Source organism: Calonectris borealis, chromosome 1, assembly GCF_964195595.1.
Source record: "Calonectris borealis chromosome 1, bCalBor7.hap1.2, whole genome shotgun sequence".
Classification (NCBI taxonomy): Eukaryota; Metazoa; Chordata; class Aves; order Procellariiformes; family Procellariidae; genus Calonectris; species Calonectris borealis.
In genome coordinates, this window is record NC_134312.1 from 127,510,166 (window position 1) to 127,537,920 (window position 27,755).

Here is a 27,755-nt window from a genome sequence, read left to right on the forward strand (position 1 = left end):
CCTTATTAACACCCCCACCACCCTGTACTTTGTGTTCTGTATCATTTCTTGATCAACTGACTTTTAACATTTTATTGTCTCTTTTATAAAAATAGGCCAAGCCTACAAGTTGTCTTGGTAGATGTCTACTCTTCAGTTAGCTTTTTAGGTTAAGATGTTTGAAACAGGCCAATCTGACAACGGCAGTGTATAGGAGAGGGCTGAGGGACATTTCTAAGAAACTTTGTCACCATCATGAGCAGTATTTGATTCAGCCAGACAATAGGGAAAATGCCTTCCCCTCACCTAGTCAAAAATATTCATCATTTCAGTTTGCCGAGTTTTCTAAGGCCTGAATTTAAAGGTCTAGTTACCTCCAGGTTTTGCACAGAAGGAATTTTAAAGCATTTTGAATTACTGGGAAGCAGAGTATTCATATAATGGATATTTGCTTCATAAACTGCTGTCATGGATGAGAACAGAGGAAGAAACACTATTCAGAGCATTAATTTTTTTTTTTCCCTCAAAAATTTCAACAAACAATTTCCAAGGATTTTAAAATGCTACAGCATGGAACCATTTTGTTCATTTACACATGTCTTTCCCTTCCAACTTTTCATGGTAACCCCAAAATGTTTTTCTTTTATCTGCAGATCCACTGGTATTTTTTTATTTTTTCATTCTGTATTCTGCTGTCTAAAACAGGGCTGCCAGGTTATGAGTTTGAGCTGCCGAAATGTTTAGGCAGCTCAAGTCTGGCTCCAGGGACCAGTCTATGGCAGGTATCTGGTGGAAGAGGACATTAGTGTGAGTCATTTGAATCCGCAGCAGGTGAGGACTCTACAACTCAGCTGCATTCCCATTTTATCCTCATCGTCCTCTGCCACGGAACCACACACAGAGTTTTTAGACTCTCAGCTCTACTAAGTACATAGAAATGATATTAAGATGCCCAGCCATATAAAGACTTTGGTATATAATTTACAGATTAAGGGTATATGGCCATCATGATCTTGAAGTAAAAATTGTGAGAGTGAATCGGGTTTTATCTTCAGCAGAATGCTGCATAGGGAGAATGATAGGTTTCACTTTCCATTTATAAAATGAAACTTGACCTGAAAGATAGTATGCTAGTTTCAAGTGATATGAGAATTGGCTCTAGTTATAGGAGTGTAGTTTTGAATGTGTTTAACCTATTTTCCTTGTAAGTAGATATATTTTAATGGTCTCAGGACTGCTGGGCTGTGTTTCAGTAGTCCTTTAATGCACACTGCAGATGTTGATGACACAAGAAGGCTTTCAGTGCATCTGAGGTGTAGACTTACGTTCTGCCAAAATACACCGTGGTGGATCTTAATGCTGTAGTATAAGACATAAACAGGTATTATCTGCATTTTAATGTCTAACCATAAAAATGTGAATTTAAGGTAAAGAAACATCTGTGGAATTCTTGGGCATTTTGAATTTTTTTTAAATCCATCATTCCTTTTTGAATCTACTGTCAGTAAACTGATGAATGCGACAATATTGTCCTCTCTTAGTAGCATTACTAAGAAGTTACCAAACATTTGGGGGAAAAAAAAAATCAGACCAAAAAAACCATTTCAGGCTGTAATTTGTATCTCTATTAATCATTTGTATCCCATAGAAATAGTGTGGACCCACTTTTCAGTCAAAAAACAAGCAAAAGACTCATAAAACAAAATGGTGAAACAAAAAAGGAGGAAAATGAACCACATCTAATATATCTGTGCTATGAACTCAATTTCTATTACATTGTTAGGTCATGATGAAGTAGCTGTGGGATGCAGAATATATCAGAGAGGACTTTAGACAGAAGCAATGTAGAGACAAAATGGAAGCTTATGACAAGCCCTTAATACTGAAACTAGTATAAAAACTTGACACTATTTTGCCTACCAAGCAGGAAAATAACATTCGTTAGGGTGTCTGATTCTAAAGGCAGGTACAGCTTTTCCTCTATAGGAAATTGCGTGGTTAAATAAGTGTAACATGTTTTGCAGGGTTGAAACTTTTACATGTTATGTGAGTTTCCGTAGAAAATATGAGAGGAACATCGGTGAGACTATATTGTTTTCTTCAGATCTGAATGAAATACTGTAAAGGCATTGCTATAGATTGACTTAAGAAGTGACTCGTATACAGATGTTTTATACAAGCTTGGGACTTAAAACTGGAGTGAGTTCCTATCCAAGAGAAAACAACCTGATTTCCTGCAGTTATTGAGATAGGATCCTTGATTGATCTGTCTTGCAATCATCATCATCATCATCATCACAGTGTGCCTCTTAGTTGCAAACAGGGTTCTCCGTGCTGACAGGAACATAAAGCTAAAACATGGCCTTCAGGAACACAAGCTTTCATCAAAGAAAGTGGGAAACTCGCATGTTATTTGAAATTAGATTTTGGGCTCTTCAGGACAATGATCATTACTTTTTGTGCACATGTTCTGAGCATAGTAAAATATGATTGTAGTATTTGACTGAAGTCTTTAGATGGCAGAGGAATACTAGCAAATGGTACTATTAATAAAGTCCGATTAAACACATATAATAGGAAGTTGTAGCACTATACCTGTAAGTAAACTTTCGTTAGAGCCACTAGCTCAGATTGATCTCTCAGAAAGGTATTATGCTGCCCCCAGGACATCTTCCTCAATTGTAGTATTTTCCAAACAATTCAAATTGTTTTTGGTTCCTTCTTTTCTTTCACTTTTTTGTTTGGCTGTTGCATGTTGGTGAGCTCTTTCTTACAGAAATTAAAATGCTAGCAGGCTATATATTTCTTTTCCACTTGTTGATGAGCACTGTGATATGTAGGTGGTTTCTTGAGGATGAGTGTGCTTTTCTGTAAAAGTGGTGAGTTTGTTTTCTTCAGAAGCACTTTGATATTGCCAATTAGTAGCTGTGAGGAAGTTTGCCTTCAAGAGGCGTTGGCACAAACAGTTGGAATTTATAATTATATTCTTCAAAGCCTCATAATAGGTAATATTAATTTGTTAGAACTCATATAGTGAATGAAACAAACCTCTTTCATAGCCTCCTTCTCTCGGAATTATTACTGAATAGAACAGATATTCAGATACCATATTTGAGGCAATTTCAGGATGGGAGAGATTGCATAGGCAACTTAGGGTTTTCTCTGTTTATAATTTTCAGCTGCTTACTACCTGAAGTTTTAAGATCCTGCCGTCAAAAAGGAGGTTGGCACAGTAGTTTACTGGGCAGTAAAAGATTTTCAAATGATTATGTAAATGTGAATATTTATAATTTCTGAGAGTTTAGCATTACAGATTTGGGAATACTCAGATTTCAAGATGTCATTTTCTTGTAACACAGTTTCATATTTAGTAAACTAAGCTTATGATTTTTATGTTTTTTAAAAAGGACTATGTACTTAAATCACATACATTTAGAAATTTTGGCTCCATTAGGTAAAATAACTGTGGAATGTTAAAATGAGGTAGTATGGAACGTTATTGGAGATTTAGCAGTGAATCTTTATTTTCAGTTGGTTGCCTGTTTGAAAACTACTGATATTTAAAAACCTCAAAGTAAGAAAATTTTTTTCAACTTCTTTTGCTGAGACAAGCTGTTGATAAATTAGAAAAAAATGTGATAATGTTAGAAGTTCTGACAGGGCAGATGTTTGTCAAAGTGAATGCAGTATTCAAGATGGATTTTGCTGGGGCCCTGGAATACACATATTGAAAAAAACTACATATGGTCCCTAAATGTAAAGTCCTAGCTGGCAGTTTGAAGGACATGGAAGTAAGGTGTGTCATGCCAAAACCAGGTCAGGCCCCATAGCTAAAAACTACAGACAGCTGCAGGTTTAGTTTACAAATATAGGAAAGTCCTTTACAAATATGGAAAAGCTCTATGGTAAAAAGGGTTGTTGAGCTGAGTATCCTGTCTCCAGCAGTGTCCAAAAGCAGCAGATTAAGGAAAAATATCAGCAGAGCAAACATATCATTATTTGTTTTTTCCCGTAACCTTTCAGTCTCCAACAGTTGCAACTCAAGGACTTTCCGATCCACCAATGGCTTTTGGGGCTTAATAACCTTTAGTGAATTTCTCTTCTGTGAACTTGCTTAGTAACTCCTTAAATTCAGGTCAACTTTAGCATCTGCTGCAGCCTTCTGTTGGCAAAGGATTCCACAGCTTTGCTAACTACTGGGTGAAGAAAAGCGTCCTTCTGCTTGTGCTGCAGCTGCCACCTGCTAGCTTCATCACTTCTGACTGCACAGATCTTTTAAAAATACTGCAGCCCTGAACTACTTACCTTTTCTCTTGTAGCTCCTTGTTCTGCTGGTTCAGCCTTTGTACCTCACTTTGAAGTCCATAATCAGGCAGAGTGATATATGCATCTGTCCCTGCCAGTTGCCTTTCTTTGTGTGGGGGATTCTGCTGCCTTTAGAGGTAATTTGGTGCAAAGTGTGGTCTACCCACAAAAGAATGGTTTGATTTATGGCAAAATAGAAATTTGTTTTAATTATTCATGAATTTAATTCACAGATTTGTAGCTTGGAGGCAGACTAATGCTACACATATAGGAGGAATAATACTAAAAATGTTTTAAAACTAGTTCTGGTACTAAATAGGATTTGTATTTTAAGTTTGTTGAAATAGTTCTTACAGAGAATGTGAAACCAGAGGGTCTCATATGCATCTTTTTACATTTAGAATCGTTTTAGGAGTTCTCAGGCATGTTTATTCTCCCTTCTTAGCCCCACTTTATTAATTACCTATTTGAGAACAGCCCTAGAATAATTGTTTTCTTCTGCTAACTCACTTGAGTATGGCCATATCAATTATTTATCCATGTAAAATTATGAAGCTCATTTGTAGACATTTAGCATGTAGGAGGACCTTTGGCTTACTTCTATCATCATAAATCTGAAATATTCCAAGCCCAAGATCTGGGCTTGTAACAATTACTCAGGTGAAACTGGGACTTTAATACAATTTTTATTTAAAAAATTCTTTGCTGTATAATGCATTAACTGTTTTGCTCCAAGAAATGTGTTCCCACCAAGTGGGAGTTAGGAACCTGATTTATTTTAGAGGCAGCATGCAGCACTGACGTAAAATAATTCTGTCAAAAAATGAGCAGGATTAGAGAGTCATGGAATAGTTGTGGTTAGAAGGGACCTCTGGAGCTCTATATAGGGTCAAATTAGATCAGGTTGCTTAGTGCCTTGTGCACTCAAGTCTTGAATATCTCCAGGAATCCCTGAACAAGACTACATTTGCATTCCTCAAGACCAGCACTGTAGTTCTTTTATTTGTCCTGTTCACTTTTCTCAGAATCTTGTGGTCACTTTTGCAGGAGCTGCATCTGACCTTCACATTCCTGACATGTCCCTTAGTCCTCAAGACTCTAGTTTAAACTTAAGCTATGGCATGAGATTTACATGCTGTGTTACAGAACAGTAATTCTGTTCTTTTACAGTGCTAAGTTATCCACTTTCTACTTCCAGTGAAATGAGTCTTAGCATGCTTTCTGTGTAGAGGTGAAACCACCTGGACATTGAAGAGGTATTGAGATTATACTTAGCTGTGTAAGGAAAGATACTCTAAGAGTTTGGAGCGCTATATACTCTCATAGCCATCCAGGTAGAAGTATACCCACCATTATTTTTTAGCCGAGGCAGCACATATGGACCATTCCATCTTAAAAATTGTGAGCTTTGATCATAAACGTTATAGTCCTTTTAAGGAGAACTTAATTAACATAAGGTAGATTATTGCAAAAGGTTTGGTTCCCATGCATTTAAATGTACATGTTTTAAATGATTTGCAGTCAACACAAAATCAATTACTTTTTACTGGAGCTCTCGAGACGTACAGTTTTTCTAAAATGTCTGTGAACCAAGAAACGTAGGATAGAGAGCAGCTGTTTGAATGAATAGCAAGCTATTAGTCAAACCACCTCTTATTTTAAAATGCATAGTTGATTACTGGTATCTTTTCAATTTATTGTACATTCATTTGAGCTAATTAAAAGCACATAAATATGATTTTAAAACAGGAAACTGTCATGTTTCTGCTGAAACATTCTTTATATTATCTCATTTTTCCCTTTTAATTATTGTATTTAAGGTAATTTTTATGCATTCTAGAAATTAATTCTGACTTGTTGTTACACAAATTTATATTGTTTTGAGTAGAACTGAAAAATACTGAGTATGAAGTCTATTTTAAATATTTCTGTTCAGATTTTCACAAAATTTATTTAGAACTACAGCACATGAAAGTTCAGTGACACGATCATGTTTGAGATGCAGTGAGCTTTGTCCCCATTTCTCCTATTTGTCAATTTGGTAGGATAAAAAAAGCATATTTGTGGGATTTCAAACTATTTTCAGACTGTGTAGCCTGCTGAAGATTTCATCTTGGACTCTCCTAGCAGAACTGCCTCAGGATGAGACTTGCATTCAGGTTGTTCCAGTGGTTTAGAATCATAGAATCATAGAATGGTTTGGGTTGGGAGAGACTTTTCAAGGTCATCTAATCCAACCCCCCTGCAATGAGTAGGGACATCTTCAACTGGATCAGGTTGCTCAGAGCCCCGTCCAGCCTGACCTTGAACATTTCCAGCTTCTCTGAGCAACCTGTGCCAGTGTTTCTCCACCCTCACTGTAAAAAATTTCTTCCTTATATGTAGTCTGAATCTACCCTCTTTTAGTTTAAAACTATTACCCTTTGTTCTATCACTACAGGCCCTATTAAAAAGTCTGTCCCCATATAGAAGAGCTTTAAAGTGGAAGTGCCACAATGCTCAACAAAATTATTAAAACTGCTGTAAATACTTCAGAATCTGCACAAAATTTGTTTCCTTTCCAGGAAAAATGAAAATCTGAAGGTGACATGTGTCCTCAGATCACAATGTCTATCGTTCTTTGGGGCTTAAATCATTTAGTACGAGTAAAATAGCTAAATTTCCTATAACTTGTATGAAAAGTTTCCTAGCTTTGAGGACAACAGCAAATTTGGGAAGCAGTAGTGAACTTCAGCAAAACAGTTGTTTATTTCGTAAGTATCTCTGAATAAAGGCTCATTATAGTCCTCATTGATTTAACACTCTGTGACACTAAACAAAACTGGCATTACTCATACATTTTTTACATTTTTTGGTTTAAATTCCAGCATTCAAAGAATAATTAATGTCAGGCAGTTGCCCAAGCAAGCCTACACTCTACAGTGAATAACACTTTCTAATTGGTGCTGATGTGGATTGGAGACTGAATATCTGATTAACATGCATAGCAGCAGTTGAGGTTAAACTTCATGAACTGTATAAACCTATGCATTGGGTAACCTGCTTTCTCTCAATATTACATACATCATGTCCATACACGGTCCATATATTGTGCTGACATTTGCGTAGCTACCTCCCGAAGGCCCAGTAATTCTGCCAAGAGTGTGCTGAGTCAGACATAATGTCCCTTTTTGCATTAATTCTAGCAGAAATGCTCTGTGGCCCTGCAGGCTGTTCAGGTCCAGCCATTGGAAACCTCACCCAGGCAAGCCAAAGAGGGTTCCCATGCTACAGAGGTGCCTCTTCGTGTACCCAGGGCAATTAAGGTTTGGGGACTTCCATGACTCAAAACGTTGGTATCAATGCTGGGGATACTGGTTGTATAGCCAGATTGCAGTGACAGGGTAGTGCCATCTGCAGTAGGTGATGTTGCCCAGAATTCTTCTAAAACAGATACAACTTCTGTTATTTTTTCTAAGACTCCTTCATGTCAAAGCACAGACTCCTTTTCTTTCAGTAAACTGTTGGACTGAACTGTTGAACAGAAAAATAGAGTTGTCCCATGTCTTTTCTCTTACACTCCCTTGATTTATACATTCAGGGATATCTTTGGGAATACCCTTTTCTCAGTTTCAGAAATTGATGCTGATTTTGGAAGATAGTAAGATCTGCAGTGCATTTGTGGAACTCCAATGGACTGTCTTCTTTTACTTTTGCCTTCTGAACTTTCTTCAGCTGTGTCATGGTTTAACCTGGCAGGCAGCCAAATACCATGCAGCCGCTCACTCACTCCCCCCGCCCCCAGCGGGACGGGGAAAGAATCGGAAGGGTAAGAGTGAGAAAAACTCGTGGGTTGAGATAAAGACAGTTTAATAGAACAGAAAAAAAGGGAAAATAATAATGATAATGATAAAATATACAAAATGAGTGATGCACAATGCAATTGCTCACCACCCGTGCTGACCAATAACCAAGTAGCGATCAGTACTTCCTGGATCACGCCTACCCTTCATGTACTGAGCATGACGTCACATGGTATGGAATACCCCATTAGCCAGCTGGGCTGGCTGTCCTGATTATGTTCCCTCCCATCTTGTGTACCTAGCTCAGTCAGTAAGCGCGGAAGCTGTCCTTGGACTAGGAGGGCACTTAGCAACAACTGAAAACATCAGTGTGTTATCAACATTTTCCTCATACTAAATCCAAAACACAGCACTAGGAAGAAATTTAACCCTATCCCAGCCGAAACCAGGACAAGCTGTTACTGATTATTCCTCTTCATTGGGAAATCCATTACACTAATGCATTGCAATTGTTGTTGGATTTGTGGACCCCTGTAAGAGGAGTATTCTGCAGGACCAAGACACCAGGCAAATTTCAAAATTTCAGAAAGCATTTATTTGTTCTCAACTACTAGGCAATCAATAGGTGAGTAATTAAGAATCAAGCACTGATCAATTGTGTTGGTCAAGCGTTAGGTATATGATACTACGAGTTTCATGCCGAGTATATGATACTACGAGTTTCATGTTAGCCCTGATGGCCACAGATTTTAGTCTCTGAGACTGAACTGGCTGGGCTCAACAGCACTTCGAGTCAGGAAGCCAAAACCAGCTTCCCCAAGCTCCACGGCATATCTCTGGTGTTTATATATGGTTTTCCATGGTCTAAAGGATTATTGCCTCTTTTCATATGTGAGAATCAATCTGTTCTTGTTCAGATTGGTGGTACCTCTTGGATGCTGGTTTATTCCACCGTCTTCAGGCTGCTGTTATGTATTTATAGACTGGTTGCTGGTCATCTGTTTCCTTTGTATAGTTTCAGGCTGGGTGCTACTATCTTCACTGTGTAATTTTTATAAGACTGCCAAGCGAACGATTGAGATTAGAATTAAATTCTACATTACCAGTACAAAATATATATTTTTTTTAAAGTAGTTAAATGATGGGCACAATATGTGGTATAATCCAACAAAAAGAAACACAGATTTCTGAAGCCATTCATAAGATATTACTTAACACAAAAAATGCAACTAAAATGCAAACCAAACTCTCTTATTATTTCTTTCTTATTCACTGTAGTACAGTCAATTTTTAATGATCAGTTTTAAAGAGAGATTCAGGTCGTATTATTTTTATTAATTACAAACAGGGATCCAGATTCACAAATGCAAGTTGGTACACAAATTACTTTGGAATCTGGGTCATTTATTGCCAGACATTACAAAAGCAGCATATGCCAATCATTTTCACTAACTTACCATCATTAGTTATGGTGATATGAGGTACGTATGCATGCTACCTGCTGGTAGCCAAAACACAGCAAATTGTTATGTTAAACATAACAAATATGTTAAACGTTTTTTCAGACGTATTGATAAAAATACCATTTCAGTATCTAGTCAAAATGTCTTCTAATATTGTGAGCAGTTATCATTTCATTTATTTGCCATATGAAGAATTATGTGTGGTTTGATGATTTGTGGACAGTGAGAAGGAAAAATGGAAAATTTATGTTCTTTTCAATTAAGAAAACTGTATAGTATATATGTTACCTGCATAAATTACATTATTTACAGTAGGAGCACTCCAAGAGGAAAAAAAAATATATAAACAGAAGAAACAAATAAAACTTTTTTCTTTTTTTTTCTTCTTCCCCACCTCTTGAGCATACCAGATCACAGTATTGGTACCAATATGGGGGAATAAAAATGGAGGTTTTAAAGAGTGCTAGAATCATGGGCACGTATCATCACGTAATGTGAAACCCAACTATGACATGCTTCTGGCCATTCATAAAATCTGAAAATCGACTGCATCACTGATGTAGGGTAAAAGGTAGAATGGTTGTGAAATGAGGAGGAGTAGACTGGTCTGTCCTGCAGTGAGGGAATGGCAGTCACAGAGATCGGGGTTCCGCAGCCTCGGGTAACAGTGGTGCCACACTCACAGCTCGTCCTGTGGAGCCTGTTGTTGACAGGCTAGCAGGCTGCCATACATGTAAATTTGAATTTGTCAAAAGAAGTAGAAGTTGTCTTTGAATGTCCTCATTTCCTGCTGTTCCACTGTGTCTTACGTGTTCTGCTGTTCTCTTTCAAATACTGTCCTCTTGCTGCTTTTTCTTTGTAGGATTTTCTTCTGAATGTATTGAAATTTTACATATAGACGATGGCCTCTACAGCAGACTACTAATTTTTAGTCATAATTCAAGTGGAAATTGTGCTTTCAAACAACAGTAGTTGTTTTTTTTTAAATAAAAATTAATTACTCACATTTAAATAAAGAACTATATATCTTGCGTAGAGTTTTTAAGCCAAACAATGGACTGTATTGGAAAACTGTTAGCCGTGTAGTTTCTATAGGTGGATTTTCAGTCTCTGTAAAATTATGCTTGACCACTCCAGATGGGAAAAAAGTGGAAGAACCCATTTCAAGCAGAGCGGGTATACTTGCTCTTTTAAGCATGTCATTTAAATTAATATCCCACTTACTGCAAACAAGCTTGTCAGGAATAAGTACAGTGGGTGTAGGGGAACTCCCAGAACAGTTCTTGATTGTAATACGCATGCAGGAAATCCTCCTGCTCAGCTGGGCTTCAACACAGGACAGCAAGAACAAGCATAGTCTCTTTGGCACTTAAGTTAATGGAATAACCTCCATTCTGAATAAATAAATACTGGCCTTTCCTTTTCACCAAGTGAAAATGATCACCAGCCAGCTCAGATGTAGCTGCATGGATTTTACCATTGCTACAGCTTTACATGGCAATATTGAAAGCAAATATATACTTGATTTGACTATTCCAGGTAGCAAGATGACAGGGAGTACCTATGTGCATGTGCCAGAAAATGCAGTGAGTTTGACTAAATGTGATCCTTTAGAAAGGAGGATGAGTCATCCACTTGATGTCAGTACTAAAGGTTCAGCTGAGTCAATGAAAATATGTTTGAAAGCAGTGCTACCTCAGACGCACTGTGTTTGTTCTTCAGGATGACTTCTCACTGGTGACGACTGAATACATTATTTTATTTTCTGTATGATACCCCTCTTCCCTTTTAGCATTCCTTTGTCTTTTTTGTTAAAATTAAAATAGTGGTCAGGTGTTTCCTAGTCAGGAAATGTTAATGAAAGCCAAAAAAATGTAAGAGTTAGTAAGAGGAGAAGCATGACAAGAAATGCCAGAACTTTTGCCTTTCGTTCTTCCTCCATAGACAAAGTCAAATCGAGCAAACTGGATGACTTGCTACAATGACTTAGGTCTACCCCGTTGTCCAAGTTAGGGCACTTTCTCTGAGACATGTCAAATTGTTTTGTCGATCCAGATCTGTAGACATTTTCCTTACATCAGAAAGGCGTCTGAAGCAGTAAAAACTGAAAGTTTAGGCTGCAGAAGTAGGAACGTTAGCTTTAATGGTCAGAATTCGCCGTGTGGTCAATGCTGACAAAGCTAGTTCTCAGGTAATTCAGCTGGGCATTTGACTGATGGTTTGTGGCCCTAAGGGGAGACCTAACTTCACTGTGGACTGAGAGATCCCCCCTCCTCGGTGGCTTATCACAAACTAGCCCATTCTTCAGTGCTTCGGAGAAGCTGACTTCCCAAAGGAAGTCAAAATCTGTTGCAGTATGCGGTGCCACCACTTTACAAACACAGAAGCGGAGCTGCCACGTATGTGAGCCATTGTGTAGAGTCAAACTGACTTTCATTCTAAAGCTTTTGTCCAAATTACGTATCACGTTTGCTTCTTTCACATATTGGTCAACAAAGATCTGATCTAGATTAAGTCTCTCATATGGGATTTGTAATACAAGTAATAGCAACACTTCATAATTACGGAGCTTGTTCTTTTTGTTTACTTATTGCTGAAAATTAACGTGGTTTTGTCTTGTTTAATTACAGCTGCACCTATTTAAAAGCTTCACTATTTGTCTGTTACAAGTAAAGACAGTAGTAGAGTTTTATGTTTCATTTATTTTCAAAGATGAGACTATGTACCTGAAGGACTTCCAAAGTAAAATGTTCGAAATTTGGCTTATCGTTTATACACCTCAGATTTTCTTTGCAGCCAGGATTTAAGCTCTAAACTGATGAAAAATATGTTGCTAAAGCCTGTCCCTCAATAAAGGGATAATCCAAACTCACTCAGAAAGGACATCGTCGTATGTGAGGAAATGCAGTACATGCAGTATTCTGTACCTCATTGTGTTAATATTAAACTGTTCTCTAAGACTCAGAACATCAGTAAGCCAAAAGACAAAAATTTCAGAATCTTTCTCTGATGTCCAAAAGATGGACACTAATGCTTGTGATTTTAATCAAGACTGAAGACATTCCCCTTTTTCTGTTTTCTAATAACCACATATGGAAAAATAAATTACTTGAATACCAAATGTTTATGGAAACAGTCTGCTGTGGAAATGATGGTCCCTTAAATGAGAATTTTAGCCAAAATTATTGTATTTGGCATCTGCTAGATACAATTTGTGCTTCCCTGCTGGAAAGTGGACTGGCTTTTCCTTTCAAAAACCCTGCATTTTCATCTTTGCAGCTCCCACTGTTTAAAAATGCTGTTATAAAACTCTACCCACTATAAACTGAAAAATACCTACACACTATAAATTAAAAAAATACAAGTATTCTGGAACATGTAAATAAAATTAACATTCTGTCTTTTATTGAAAGTTACATCTGAGATAACACTATAAATAAAATTAGTTGTTAGTTTATAGTATTTTTCTTCCTTATGTGTTTTTTTGCAGAGGTGGGAAGCATAATTATATGCATAAAAGAAAAGCAGTAGATGCCAACATTATACATCCACTACTTACCAAATAGAAACTTGGTATAATAATTACTGGGCAAATTAGCATAGATGTATTTAGTGAGATCAGCTTAATATTTTTTGAAACCACTTAGTTTTTGTCTAAGCTTTGACAGTTCTTTCACCACTTTCTTTCTTTTTTTTTTTTTTTTTTTTTAATGGCTGATGGGAAAATTAGAAACTTAAAAGAGAAGTGTTTTATAATGCACAAGTTGAGTTGTTGAATGGTTATGTTACTAAGTCGAATTCCTGCTCAGGTTGGTAGTAGAACTGAAGATCTATCATGGAACACTTTAAAATCCTAAGTAACAGGAGTGTGAATTATCTGGGTGGCCAGTGTAGCTTTCATGGTTTAACTGAAGGGTGGAATAATCCTCAAATCTTTGTTCCCATCATCTGGGAGCTGCTTTGGTAATTTTTTCACCTGATTTGTATCTTAGATAAAGCTGTGCTGGAATTGCAATAGAGATAATCTTTCATTTAAAAAATACATTTCCATTGATCCTGTCACAGAGGTAATAACCTGACTTGTTTCAGATTTTAAAGGGGACATATATACTTATATATGAAATATATGCACCATATATGAAATAATAAGGTTTTGTTTATTTCTTTGTTAACAGATATCTGATTACATTAAAACCTGCCACATTCAGGTGTGGGTATCCAGAGGTGGCTATACCACCTCTGTCAGCTTAGAACTGGCCCATCAAATTTTGCCTAAAAAATTGTTCATGCTTTGATTTGCGTGTTTATGGGCTGCACACAGTGAGCAATATCAATTGTTTGTAAGATATTTTCTTCTATGGGACTAGTTAACCTTTTGAAAAATAATATTAAAATTGCTGAATTTATGTATTTTCATTTTAGCAATTGACATTATGGATTATATACCTTTTTGAAATATTATATATTGTAGTGCTATTAAAAAACTATTCTTGATATCATATATTTTTCCTGCTCTAATTGGATACTGTATCAGTAGGTTTTATTTTGTTGTTCCAAAGAGATCTTCAGTTTTTTAATACTATCATGCTATTACAATTAATATCTGCTCTTAATCTACTTTCATTCTTTTGAAAAATATAATACACTGAATCTGGAAAAAATAATCGGGTTAGTGATGTGATTCATTTCAAAATCTCATTTTCAAATAGCATTGATATATAAGATAGAACGCCTAATTAAAGTGAATTCAAGTTGTATTGAATAAACCTCATAAGGAAATTTTAAATGAAAATAGGATAGATAATAACTATTTTGGCTTTGACTTTTAAAATGCCATGTGTCTAATTAATAAGTAATGGATTCCTTTGCTTTCAGAGTAGAGAAAATAATTCAACTTCATGAATTTCAGTGATCCCAAGGATGAAGAGCGTTTCAACATAACTTTAGGAAGTTCTGTAATGTACAATGAAAATTCCAATATTTTAATTATCACATAATTAATCCTGCAGTAGAATTCAGCGAAGGAAAGGTAAATTAGAAGACTCTACAAAGAAAATATTTTTCCATATTGGGTCTCAGAAGGCCTTACTACTGACTTCAGAAGAGTATGATAAAGTGTACTGAGGAGATAATATAGATTATCTGTAGATCCTATACAATAATTGGAAACTGTGTTGAGACTGCTTTTCACTCATTGATTAGGTCTCCTACTTCTTTGACGTCAGAACTTTTTGCACCTCTCTGTCCTTCTTGGGTAAGCGCTAGATGAGGGTAAACCAAACATAAGGTATCAGTTACTTTGACAAATTTATTTGCTTATTCTTTGATTTACATTTAGTTTAGAGACAAATTTCTGAGAGCTAAGAAAACCAATGATAGCTATACTAAAATAATTGTGTCTGTCAATACATCTGTATTTTTGTTCTGGATATGTATGGCCCCTGCAGTGAGATTTTCTGATTTATTTTAAAATGGAACTAACAAGGTGTTTTTCAGAAACGTAGGGGGGTGTGAGTATCCTTCTCTGTAATGATATTAGAAAAGTAGAGTGACTCCTTGTGCTGAGAGGAAAATATCCTTTTACAAGAACTGAACAAAAGTGCTGGGAGGGTCTGGTATCATTACCTGAACATCAGGGTCTGGATATGAAACCAGCTCCTACTCTGGGAGTATGTGTCCTGTCCCACAAACATGAACTGCCTTCAGACAATTGCTAAGACCTGCCCCTAGATCCCTCTTTAAGGGTAGAGTTGGGTGTTCTGGGCCTGCTGCAGGCATTGTGACAGCTACCTTGATGAAATGCATGGTAATATTTGGTTCGTTGCTTGTCAGAAGAGTGTGGCATCTTTAGACAAGGGGTTTACACCTTCCTCTCAGCTAGTCAGTAGTAACTGGTCAGAGTTTCACCTGCAGCAGAATGGATGCCTCTGTGTTCTAACAGGAGAAGAGGACAAAGGGAGAAAGAATGGCTTGTGTGGCTCAAGTTATTGCTCAGTGCTTCTCATGAGTCAGTAAAGCTACGGCCTAATTAAACTATGCCCGGTGCATCGTTCTTCCCTCATGACTGGGACAATAGCTTTTGCTGCTATAATAATTGTTGTAATAATAATACAGCATCAAGGAAAGAAAATGTCAGTCACTTCCATGGAACTTCCCAGCAGAACTGAACAAACCGTAAATGAGGATGTTGGGGAGAGAAATTCAACCTTTAATATATTTAGCAGAGCAAGAGCAAGTATTAATAATCCCTCTTTTATTAAAATTGACTTAAAAGATCTGTTGAGATTAGGTCAATGGCTTTTCTTTATTGTTTCACAGAGTGAGGCATCAAATATTTTGACTGCAAGAAGAAGCTGATTCTTTAAAGTCTTACTAAGGGTAACATCTGTAAGCCAACCAAGTTTTTATTTCTTTCTTACGGACATCTATTCAGCAAAATTTGGCTTTTTGTTCCACAGCCCTGCACACTCAGGGCACAGCTAGACTGCACTACAGCTCCCTTCCAGGATCTTCAGTCTGGGTTTCCTGCCCCTCCTGGAGGCACAGGTCTTGTCCCAAGCTAAGGTCCCTGTCCTGGGAGTCTGAAGGACTTCTGTGTCCACTAGTTTTATTGTAAGCTGATTTTTCCTATTTACGCCTAATATAATCTTAAATCTTCTGTCTAGTGTCATGCCTAACCTTGAATTCTCTGTCTTTACAGTGCCTTTTCTCTTTTAATTTATTCTCTGTCTCTCTCCATCTGTTGATAGTTTCGGTTGCTAGATTTCCCAAATGAACTGATAATAATAAGCCAATAATACTGTAAAATGCATAAGAAATAGCATCCAACTTGTCATACTGTAATAATCTTCTTACAGTCGAGTCTGCCCTCAAATGAAAAGTGTAATCTAAATGCATACTTGTTGCAAAGGAGAATGAAATGTCTGAGATCTCTTCCTCAGCCAAGTTTTTAACCTTTGTAATTTTTCTGAAAAAATGGGAAAAAGTATCTATCACATGGCATTTTTATAAAACAGAAAAAAAATATATGCATGTTAAAGAACTTCAAATAATAGCTATGTTACAGTCTTCTGTTATCATTTATTTTGCTGGAGTTGTTATTATGGACTCATTGCTTGAAATTTTGAGTGTTTATGAATGTCAGTAAATCGAAGTACATCTCTACCCTTTGTACTTGTGGGAGAAAAATTAAGTTATGACTTGTTCTTAATCCTCTTCCCCTCCTTTCCTTTCCCCTGCCTTCCCAACTCCTTCCCCTTCCTATTTCCCTTCTCTTCGCTCTATTTTTCCTTAGTATAGGATTTTCCTATGCTAATTTCTTCTAAAACATAGTGTTTGCTAACAGTTTTATGCTAATCAGAATTTTTGGAGCTTTGACTCATAATTTTTGAGCACTGGGCAATAGGAGAGGCAATGTTCATGAATGGAGGTCTTTGTACCTTCTCTGGACAAGATATTTTTCAATTATTTGGTGTTCTTCTCTGTATTGCTTTCACAATTACTGGCTTGCATGTAGCTCTGAACAGAGAGCTTTTCATGGAATACCAGCTTTTCATGTGCTAATTCCCACAATATCAACTTCTTCCATAATGTATCTGATGAATGAGCTGATTAAATAATTTACTTATTTGATAAAATTTCTTAAATCTAAATAGAGAGAATGAGGTCTAATATAGAGTTTTTGGAAAGAAGAACACAGGAATCACAATGAAAGTAGACAGTAGTGAGATGAATAGGATGGAACTTGATGTTTTAAGATTTCTAAATATATTCACACCAAAAAATTTGCAACTACATTTATCTATCAACATTATTTTCAGTCTGTTTCCTGATTTTCTCTTTTCTTTCTTTTCCATTTGCTTTTGTCTTTATAGGTAACATTCTTTAGCATAAGATTGGTTCAGTTCCTGTCTGATTTTGGAAAATAACTGATACACTTTAGATATTATTTCAGTCTAATTAATACTGAGAGCATTCTAGAATATATTAGTACACGGAATACTCTAAGTATGCTTCACTCCCTTATAATACCTGGGGAAAGACTCTACTGCAAGTTCCCATGTTTTCCTGAGATGTTAATTGTACATTACCCTGTAATTCTAAGACTAAGACTTGTGTAGTTGACCATGGTAGCATAGGGGTTTTTTTCCACACAAATGTATTTTGTGAATACAAATATGATGCATCCCAACAAAGAGGAAATTGGGCAAAAACACCAGGAGGCCTGCATGGATGAACAAGGAGCTCCTGGACACGCTCAAACACAAAAAGGAAGCCCACAGAGGGTGGAAGCAAGGACAGGTAGCCTGGGAGGAATAAAGAGAAATTGTCCGAGCAGCCAGGGATCAGGTTAGGAAAGCTAAAGCCCTGATAGAATTGAACCTGGCCAGGGATGTCAAGGGCAGCAGGAAAAGCTTCTATAGGTACGTCAGAGATAAAAGGAAGACTAGGGAAAATGTAGGCCCTCTCCAGAATGAAATGGGAGACCTGGTTACCCGGGATACGGAGATGCCGGAGGTACTCAATGACTTTTTTGCCTTGGTCTTCACCAGCAAGTTCTCGAGCCTCACTGCCCAAGCAGCAGAAAGCAAAGGCAGGGACTGGGAGAATGAAAAGCCGCCCACTGTAGGAGAAGATCAGGTTCGAGACCATCTAACGAACCTGAAGATGCCCAAGTCCATGGGACCTGATGAGATCCATCCGCGGGTCCTGAAGGAACTGGCAGATGAAGTTGCTAAGCCATTATCCATCCTATTTGAGAAGTCATGGCAGTTCGGTGAAGTTCCCACTGACTGGAAAAGGGGAAACATAACCCCTATTTTTAAAGAGGGAAAAAAAGGAAGACCCGGGGAACTACAGGCCAGTCAGTCTCACCTCTGCGCCTGGGAAGATCATGGAACAGATCCTCCTGGAAGCTATTCTAGGGCACATGGAGGACAGGGAGGTGATTCGAGACAGCCAGCATGGCTTCACCAAGGGCAAGTCCTGCCCGACCAACTTAGTGGCCTTCTGTGATGGAGTGACTACATCAGTGGACACGGGAAGGGCTACAGATGTCATCTATCTGGACCTCTGTAAGGCCTTTGACACGGTCCCCCACAACATCCTTCTCTCTAAACTGGATAGGTATGGATTTGATAGGTGGACTGTCCAGTGGGTGAGGAATTGGTTGGATGGTCGCTTCCAGAGGGTAGTGGTCAACAGCTCAATGTCCAGAGATCGGTGATGACTGGTATCCACAGGAGTCCGTATTGGGACCAGTACTATTTAGTATCTTCATCAATGACATAGGCAGTGGGATCGAGTGCACCCTCAGCAGTTTGCAGATGACACCAAGCTGAGTGGTGCGGTTGACATGCCTGAGGGACGGGATGCCATCCAGAGGGACCTGGACAAGCTTGAGAAGTGGGTCTGTGTGAACCTCATGAGGTTTAACAAGGCCAAGTGCAAGGGCGTGCACCTGGGCTGGGGCAACCCCCAGAATCAATACAGGCTGGGAAAGAAAGGGATTGAGAGCAACCCTGCCGAGAAGGACTTGGGGGTACTGGTGGATGAAAAGCTGGACATGAGCCAGCAATTGCTCTCGCAGCCCAGAAGGCCAACCATATCCTGGGCTGCATCAAAAGAAGCGTGACCAGCAGGTCGAGGGAGATGATTCTGCCCCTCTACTCTGCTCTGGTGAGACCCCACCTGGAGTACTGCGTCCAGCTCTGGAGCCCTCAGCAGAAGAAAGACATGGACCTGTTGGAGCGGGTCCAGAGGAGGGCCACAAAAATCATCAGAATGCCTCTGCTATGAAGAAAGGCTGAGAGAGTTGGGGTTGTTCAGCCTGGAGAAGAGAAGGCTTTGGGGAGACGTTATTGCGGCCTATCAGTTCTTAAAGGGGGCTTATAAGAAAGATGTGGACAAACTTTTTAGCAGGGCCTGTTGCGACAGGACAAAGGGGAATGTTTTTAATCTACAAGAGGGTAGATTCAGACTAGATATAAGGAAGACATTTTTTACAGTGAGGGTGGAGAAACACTGGCACAGGCTGCCCAGAGAGGTTGTAGATGCCCCATCCCTGGAAACATTCAAGGTCAGGTTGAATGGGGCTCTGAGCAACCTGATCTAGTTGAAGATGTCCCTGCCCACAGCAGTGGGGTTGGACTTGATGACCTTTAAAGGTCCCTTCCAACCCAAACTATTCTATGATTCTATGATTCTATGAATTCCTTTCCTCAGTCCTAATTTAAGTTAGGTTAATTTCATCCATGATAAAACAGGAATCTTATCTTCCCTTCTGTATCACATTTTTTGATGCTTTTCTTTTTAAATAAATCCCTTGGATTTCCTTCAGGTCCGCGTATGTTATGTAAAGATTAGCAGTTGCAGCCAACAGCCATATCAGCTAAACCAACAAAACTGTGTTTTAACCTTTATTTAGCACGAAGACAGTAGGTTAAAATAATACATAAATGCCATGTACTTAAATCCCTAGAGTCTTTCTGGTCATGAAGATTCTAGCAAATTCCTACTTTAGATTTTTCTTTTGTTAGTCCTACTTCTAGAAAGTAATGTATGCTTGTTTCTTTTTTTTTTTTAAATTTCAGTTTTACCGTTATTCCCTCTTCTTCTTTATTCTGTATATTTTTTCTCATTGTCCTTTTCATCCCTGCCTCCAATCCCCCAAATCCTTCCATTAATTGTTGGTCTCCCTGAAATAAGCAAGTAAGGGAGAGAGATGATAATTACTTTGCTGATCTACTTGACTAATGTTATAGATAGCTTATATATTGATTAAGATCATACAATGATCTCTAGTTACATATTGCTGCCAGTCAAACTACTGGTTGGGAAATTAGTACCACACTGATGAAAAGTCACCTTGTGCTTCATGTTTGGTATCTGCAGTCCTTCCTCTGTCCTGTACTGTCTCTTGTTTCCCCCATCTCTTCCATCATTGTGTTTTTTAAGAAGAAAAACTAAGTGTGAGCCAACAATCCAGCATGCAGCTGCTTTGGGTATTTTTTAAAATTAGGTTTTGGATACGTTTTTAATATAGGGGGAGTAACAAATCAACATGCATACAAGCGGCATAGGAGGAGCTTCTGAACGTTTTCATTCCTCTGTAGGTAAAGGACTGTGGCTATAGGTCACAACCTAAAAAAAGTTTTAAACAAGGTTATTTTCAACTAGAATTTATAATAAAGGATAGGCATTTGTTTTGGCAAGCCATTGACTAGCCATGCTTCTTTTTTCATTGTTTTCAAAGCTTCATACAACTTAACAGACACTTTTCAATGACACAATGAATTTATTTGATGTATCTTTGAGCCCTTTGTTTCTGAAGACTTACTGCAATGTTGATCCAGGGAAGACATTCAATCCATTTGAGAAAGAAGACTTAATTACCCTGTTGCCAGAAAAATAACAACCTTCTTCAGGTTAAGGATGATATTTGTGGCAGTAGTATAGGGTGTCTTAAGGTCTTTTTAGTTGCTGATTAATGTAAGGTATACTTCCAAGACCCTAAAAAATCAATGGTAACTTTTGTTTTAAGGTTTGCTTGTAATACATTTGTATAATTAATATGTCCTGCTGGGGATGCTACCATGCTTTGTCTTTATTTTCTTTCTGAAAACTTTACAAAAAAAAAATCCCATATTATTTTGTCAAGCAGAATTTTTGGCTGTCCTGGATGGATTTCAACCTAAACTTTATGAATAGCTTAAATGCTGCAAAAAGGAAGAAAGACAGACACGCAGGCAGTTATGAAGGCTAGTTCTATTTTTCCCTTATGATACAAAGCAATATAATTATATTTTATTATCAAAATGTCATTGTGCTCATATTCCCAGCATGATTCAGTAACATTATGGGCACAACAATTTCATAGTGTTACAGAAGGGCCTATTGATCACTTCAGCTTTCTAAAGAATGTTAAAATGTTCCCTTATAAGTGCATAGGTCTTGTGCTTCCCCTCTGAAAAAATCTTTTGTTCTGCAAGATTAAGGAACAAAATAAAGTCTCTCTGATCTAGTCATATGTTTTAATTTTAAATTTGTGCTGTATACAGTAAGTAATAGACAACTTCAGGAATACCATGCGTGACTGGACTTGCATAATGGCACATGATTGTTCATACCATAATTTAAAACATTTTATCAAAACTATTTCTCATACTAAATGCGAGGCAGGAAATAGAGTTGCTGAGTATTATTAGTTAAACAGATAATTCAAGAGGTTGAGCAGGGTGAGTAAATCATCCATGAATCTATTCAGTACTGGTTTTCAGATATTTTAGGTAGTCAAGTGGCAGCACATGTGTTAACTAGAAATTAGCTTAGTTGGAATGGGTTGTGCAGGGTGTGAAAACTGGCTAGAAAACAAGGATTCCCACTGCTGTAAAAAATTTTTGATGTTTTGGATTTGTTTGTTCCGTGAAACAGAAACAAGACATTACCAAAAAATGAAGGGATTGGAAGGAGCTCTTGCGTCAGAAGAGCAGTCAGAGAGAAAGGAAGAGGGAGAGAGTAATGTCAGAGTAGCCAATAGCACTGAAGTTTCTGCTGTACACATAAATATTTATTGATTGAGGCAAAAATGATTCTAGTGCTGGAAACTGTCCTTAATTCTGTCCTCTGTTTAAGAAACCTTCCGAAGGAATTGATACTTTCTGACAAAATACGTTTTTCATAAAATTCCCAGATAGCTCTAATGAGTGCTGCAGTGAGTACCAGAACAACACTGCTGACAGGAAAGCAAAGGTTTTCTGGGTAATATGGATTCCCAATTCTACATTGCACTGTGGTAGAAGTGGAAGATGTGCAATGTAGGTCAGCGTGGTGTCAATTCTAGCAAATTAAAATACAGATGCTTCCTCTCAAATCAGTCAAAGCATCTGTGAAACTCCACAAATTAGAAATAATGTGGACATGTGAATCTACTTGACACTGAACAAAACAATCATGGTTTTTATTGTGGTTCTCAATAGTTCTCATACATACAAAAATATGTCAAAATTTATAGGTGCACATAAAAGTTACACAGTGACTAAACTATACAAAGTTATATTTCTGTATTTTTAAAACTTAATGCATTAGTCAAAGCATCAGATCAGAAACTTGGCTTGAATTTTAGAAAGAGTAAATAATCTTTTACCATTGTCATACGGAGGAAAATCCCGAGTATTTCCTTTTGTCTTTTGCTGATGCTATCTACAAAATGTGAATTGTTTTATCCTCTTACGGTAATGAGGCCCTGATTCAGTACAATTCCAAGTATGTCCTATTAATATATATGTTTCTTAGATCCTCTCTAGAATAAGCCTGCGACTTATCTCTCTCTGTGTAATTCCAAGTTTGTTTCTTGAAAGAGCGTGAAAGAGCGCCTACTAGACATTTAAAGTTGATGTCTCTTTCTGGCTGTTTGGGTTTTTTTTGTCGTTTTTTTTTCATTTGGCAAATTATTTTTCCTATTTTTCTCCTGAATTGCACCTTAATTGCCAAGACCAGTTTGTGTTCTAGCTTCATTAGTATTTAGTTCTGGCTTAACTGTTTGAATTAATGGTATGTGCACAAATTATAAATTATTGGATCTGCAGCAGTTTCTCACAAATGGTATAATAGTATAATTTTAAGACGGAATAAAGGATGTACATTCCTTACTATAAGAAAAGTACATGAAATAAAGTAGGCACCAATCTCTCTCATGCAACAGAACCCTGTTAAAAACAGACGTATGTGAAAGAATCCTGTTAGTTTAGTTGTAAGATATTTTCCTCCTTTACTTTGCATCATACCTTTCATATTTATTATTTAATTAGCACAGTGTATTTACACAGGTGGAATACACTACTTTGTAAGACAGTGGCTTTTACAGCTTTCTGGTCTTGTTTTAGCAATTTGATTCTTCCTTCTTTTGGTGTTTGAACTAACTAAAGCCGTTGTTTCATTTCAGTTTGGAAGACGTTACATTGAAGATCTTTTTAATGATTTTCGAGATGGACGAAGACTTCTGGAGCTCCTGGAATGCCTTACAGGCCAAAAACTTGTATGTGTATATTAACATGTTTACTGTATATTGAAGTCTTGATATTATGATAATTGTAGTAGGTGGTGTTCATTAATTTTTGCCATTGATGAGGGCCTGTGGAAACTATTTTTTAAGGGTCTGAATATTTTTTACTTTCTTCTGAAATTGAGGAAACACTGTGACTGAGAGCAACATTAGACAATATTAGCTATATTAGTAACCCTTTGCTAGGCATATATTGAAATGAAAATGTTCTACTTTGTTGTATGCACTTACTAAGGAAGTGTGTCAAAGAGAAACAAGACTGTGGCAGGGTTCATTTAGATATTTAGATTTTAGCTGGAATTCAGAAATTATTTATCACTAGATGTTTGTGCCAAATACAAGGAATAGAGTTTAATGTGTAGAATTAGAATGCTACACATTAGCATTCTGTGTATTGTACAGAATACACAGAATTCTGTGTATTGAATTGTACATGTCTGTGTACATGTACAATTGTACATGTACACATGTGTATTGAAGTTGTACATGTCTGAAAAGAGAGAACAGCTTGCTCTTATTAACCTGGAAATTTAAAGCAACACATCACACATATTTTTGAGTATCCTCTCTTGTGTTCCTGCTTGGACTTTGTGAGCTTGGGATCTTTCTCTGAAACTTTCTCATAAAAGAGTAGTGAAGCAGGCTGGGAGTTTGAGAATCAAAATCCAGAGATAATATATTTGTAAATGAATATTAAAAAAACTGATGCTTATCTGTTTAGTTGTCATAGTATGTTCCTAAATTGTGCCGTGGAGATGACTAATCATAACAAAAACAAATTGGAATTATCTGATTTTATACACATTTCAATTATTCATTCACTGAAAAATGTCAAGGTACCAAATTACCTTTCAACTGTGGATCCAGTTTGTTTCACAATTGCCTTTATTTCATATCGGGAAGCTGCATATGCACAATGTATGGTAATATTCTTACTGTTGTTGTCATAAACTTATGAAATAGAAAGCTACAGGTGTAATATAAGATTTGAGTTACATCTAGTGTATTCTAGTTTCTGATTCTGGGCAGTCAAATTTATTTTATTTTCTTTGTAGGCAAAAGAAAAGGGCTCCACAAGAGTTCATGCTCTGAACAATGTCAACAAAGCACTGCAGGTTTTGCAGAGAAATAACGTAAGTAATCAGCTGGACAGGATCAGAACATCCTATAGATAGCATACTTAATGCTTTGTAAATGTTGGATCAGACTCTGGCTTATAGTATAAAATTGCTGGAGTCAAGGCAGTTTTATTAATGTGACTTGGATAGTTTGTCATTCAACACCAGGGTGGAATGTATTTCAAAGAGTTTAAAATCCTCTGCCAGCAAATGTTTGAATAATATATCTATAACGGATGCTGTCTGAAGACAGATCAACATGCACAATTTTGTGGTAACGCATGGTGTTTAAAATACATTTTAAAAGGTTAATTACAAGAAGTCATCTGTAGCTGGTTAGAAGGTGCTACCTGCCAAAAAATACCTACTCACAAGCTCTGATGATTATGAAGTCTGAAAAACTGAGGTTTTTCCTACAAGAAATCTTTTTGGTAAATTTGATGTCTCTTCCTTATGGTTCGTAACATTAAGGAAATTAATCATATCAAAACCACTTTCCATTCTACTTTGTCAAGATTGACTTTTCAAGCCAGTATCCTGTGCATCATTTTTGAGTAAATATTCCCATAATATCTTCTGTATGCAAGCATTCTAATGGACCCATAACTTTAGCAGACATTTTCAGTGGCCAAGTAATTATATCACATCTCCTCCTCAAGAATAAATTCAAATAAACTATAATGTTTGCTTAAACTTAACAGTAAGATGTGATGGAACAGTGATAATATATTCTGTGCCACATATTATATTGGATTTGTTGATAGCTGCAGTAGGTCACTAAACATGCTTGAGTTCAGCTGCTGAATAAAGTTATCGATTTTATAAATCTAAGGTAATGCTTATCCATCTGAAAATTTGTGCATAAATGAAAGTGACCTTATAAGACTGACATAAAGACCTCCAGCTTGATTTTTCTTTTTTTAAATGGAATTTCATGTAAATTAATAGAAGAAAAAGCTTCTAATTCTTCAAAATCTGCAATATTTGACATTGTTGAAAAAAATCAGCAATACATTATTTCACAGTATACAAGAAGTTTTTGATTGCATACCTGGAATGTGGCTACAAATTTTTATGGTAAATACTTTTGAAATTATTTATTCACTACGTATCAGCTAAATCCATTAATGTGCTTTTTATTCTGTTTCCAGAACACAACAATAATCCCTTTCAAATATAGAAAAAAACCAGACAGTATTCCAATTGAAGAATATCGAAGAAAAAAAATTCTTTTAGAAAGTGAAGTGGTCATTCAGTGGCCATCATATTCATGTAATGAAAACCTTGTATGCTACTAATATAAAATTAACACTAATATAAAATTAATATTAATATCAAAATTAGTATAGTCTGTATATATATATAATATATCAAATTAGTATAAAGCCAAAAGATCTGCCTCTGAAAGAGTGTCCTCAACCTTCAAAATAATCTCAAGAGTGATTTCTATGGGACTTCAGGAATGCAAAATCAATGGTTCTTGTCCCAGTTTCGGCTGGGATAGGGTTAAATTTCTTCCTAGTGCTGTGTTTTGGATTTAGTATGAGGAAAATGTTGATAACACACTGATGTTTTCAGTTGTTGCTAAGTGCCCTCCTAGTCCAAGGACAGCTCCCGTGCCTACTGACTGAGCTAGGTACACAAGATGGGAGGGAACATAATCAGGACAGCCAGCCCAGCTGGCTAATGGGGTATTCCATACCATGTGACGTCATGCTCAGTATATGAACGGTAGGCGTGATCCAGGAAGTACCGATCGCTGCTTGGTTATCGGTCAGCACGGGTGGTGAGCAATTGCATTGTGCCTCACTCATTTTGTATATTCTATCATTATTTATTATCATTATTTTCCCTTTTCTGTTCTATTAAACTGTCTTTATCTCAACCCACGAGTTTTTCTCACTCTTACGCTTCCGATTCTCTCCCCGTCCCGCTGGGGGCGGGGGGAGTGAGCGAGCGGCTTCGTGGTATTTGGCTGCCTGCCAGGTTAAACCACGACAGTTCTAAAGCTATTTAAAGACTGTGACTAATCTAGTTTCTTCTGCTGGTATGTGCCATCCTTGCTCTGAGGTTCTGCAGTCAACAGATTGAAAAATGCTGCTGCTTCCAGTCAATCCATTTTACAGATTTTTTTTTTTTCCCCTATGGAAAGGTGATAGTGTGTCGTGGTTTAACCTGGCAAGCAGCCAAATACCATGCAGCGCTCGCTCACTCCCCTGCCCCCCCGCAGTGGGACGGGGAGAGAATCGGAAGGGTAAGAGTGAGAGAAACTCGTGGGCTGAGATAAAGACAGTTTAATACAACAGAGAAGGGAAAATAATTATGATAGAATATACAAAATGAGTGATGCACAATGCAATTGCTCACCACCCGTGCTGACCGATAACCAAGTAGCGATTGCTACTTCCTGGAACACACCTGCCATTCTTATGCTGAGCATGACGTCACATGGTATGGAATACCCTGTTGGCCAGCTGGGTTAGCTGTCCTGGCTGTGCTCCCTCCTCCCAGCCTCTGCGTTTGGTAGAGCATGGGAGCTGTCCTTGACAAAGCACTTAGCAACAACTGAAAACATCAGTGTGTTATCAACGTTCTTCTCATACTAAATCCAAAACACAGCACTAGGAAGAAATTTAACTCTATCCCAGCTGAAACCAGGACATAGTGTTGGGGTGGGAGGGTTGCCCCAATATAGCCTCAGGCAGTGCTGAGGCAAACTGGGAAGTGTTCCTCTGTTTCAGTAAAACAGATGTAGGTTCTGTGTATTCAGGCTTCCATTTCCAAAAACAGATGGAAGATTTGGCCTGTAGAACAATACCCTAATAAGCTTTGTGGTGGGTCACTTGCTACATGGGCCCCATTTGAAATTTAGGATATAAAGTCTAAGTTCCGCTTGGGAAATGTTCCAAGACACTGTTGGTTAGAATGAATTGCCAGTCTCATATGCTTTTAGTACAAAATGACGAATTCTTAAAGAAAAGAGTTCTTAGAGAGTTTTATAGTTCTTGACAAAATACCTATTTTGTGATTAGTAAAAATGACCTAA

General features: G+C 37.4%; 1 protein-coding gene across 2 annotated transcripts in view; it reads left to right on the top strand.

Annotated features, from left to right (window-relative positions):
• The window catches only part of DMD (dystrophin), a 1,244,291-nt gene that overhangs the window by 262,653 nt on the left and 953,883 nt on the right, over positions 1–27,755 (top strand). For both annotated transcript variants that reach the window (XM_075174519.1, XM_075174510.1), the window contains exons 3-4: positions 23,472–23,564; positions 24,647–24,724. In XM_075174519.1, coding sequence (XP_075030620.1) covers positions 23,472–23,564; positions 24,647–24,724 — 171 coding nt within the window. The remainder of the gene's footprint in view (positions 1–23,471; positions 23,565–24,646; positions 24,725–27,755) is intronic.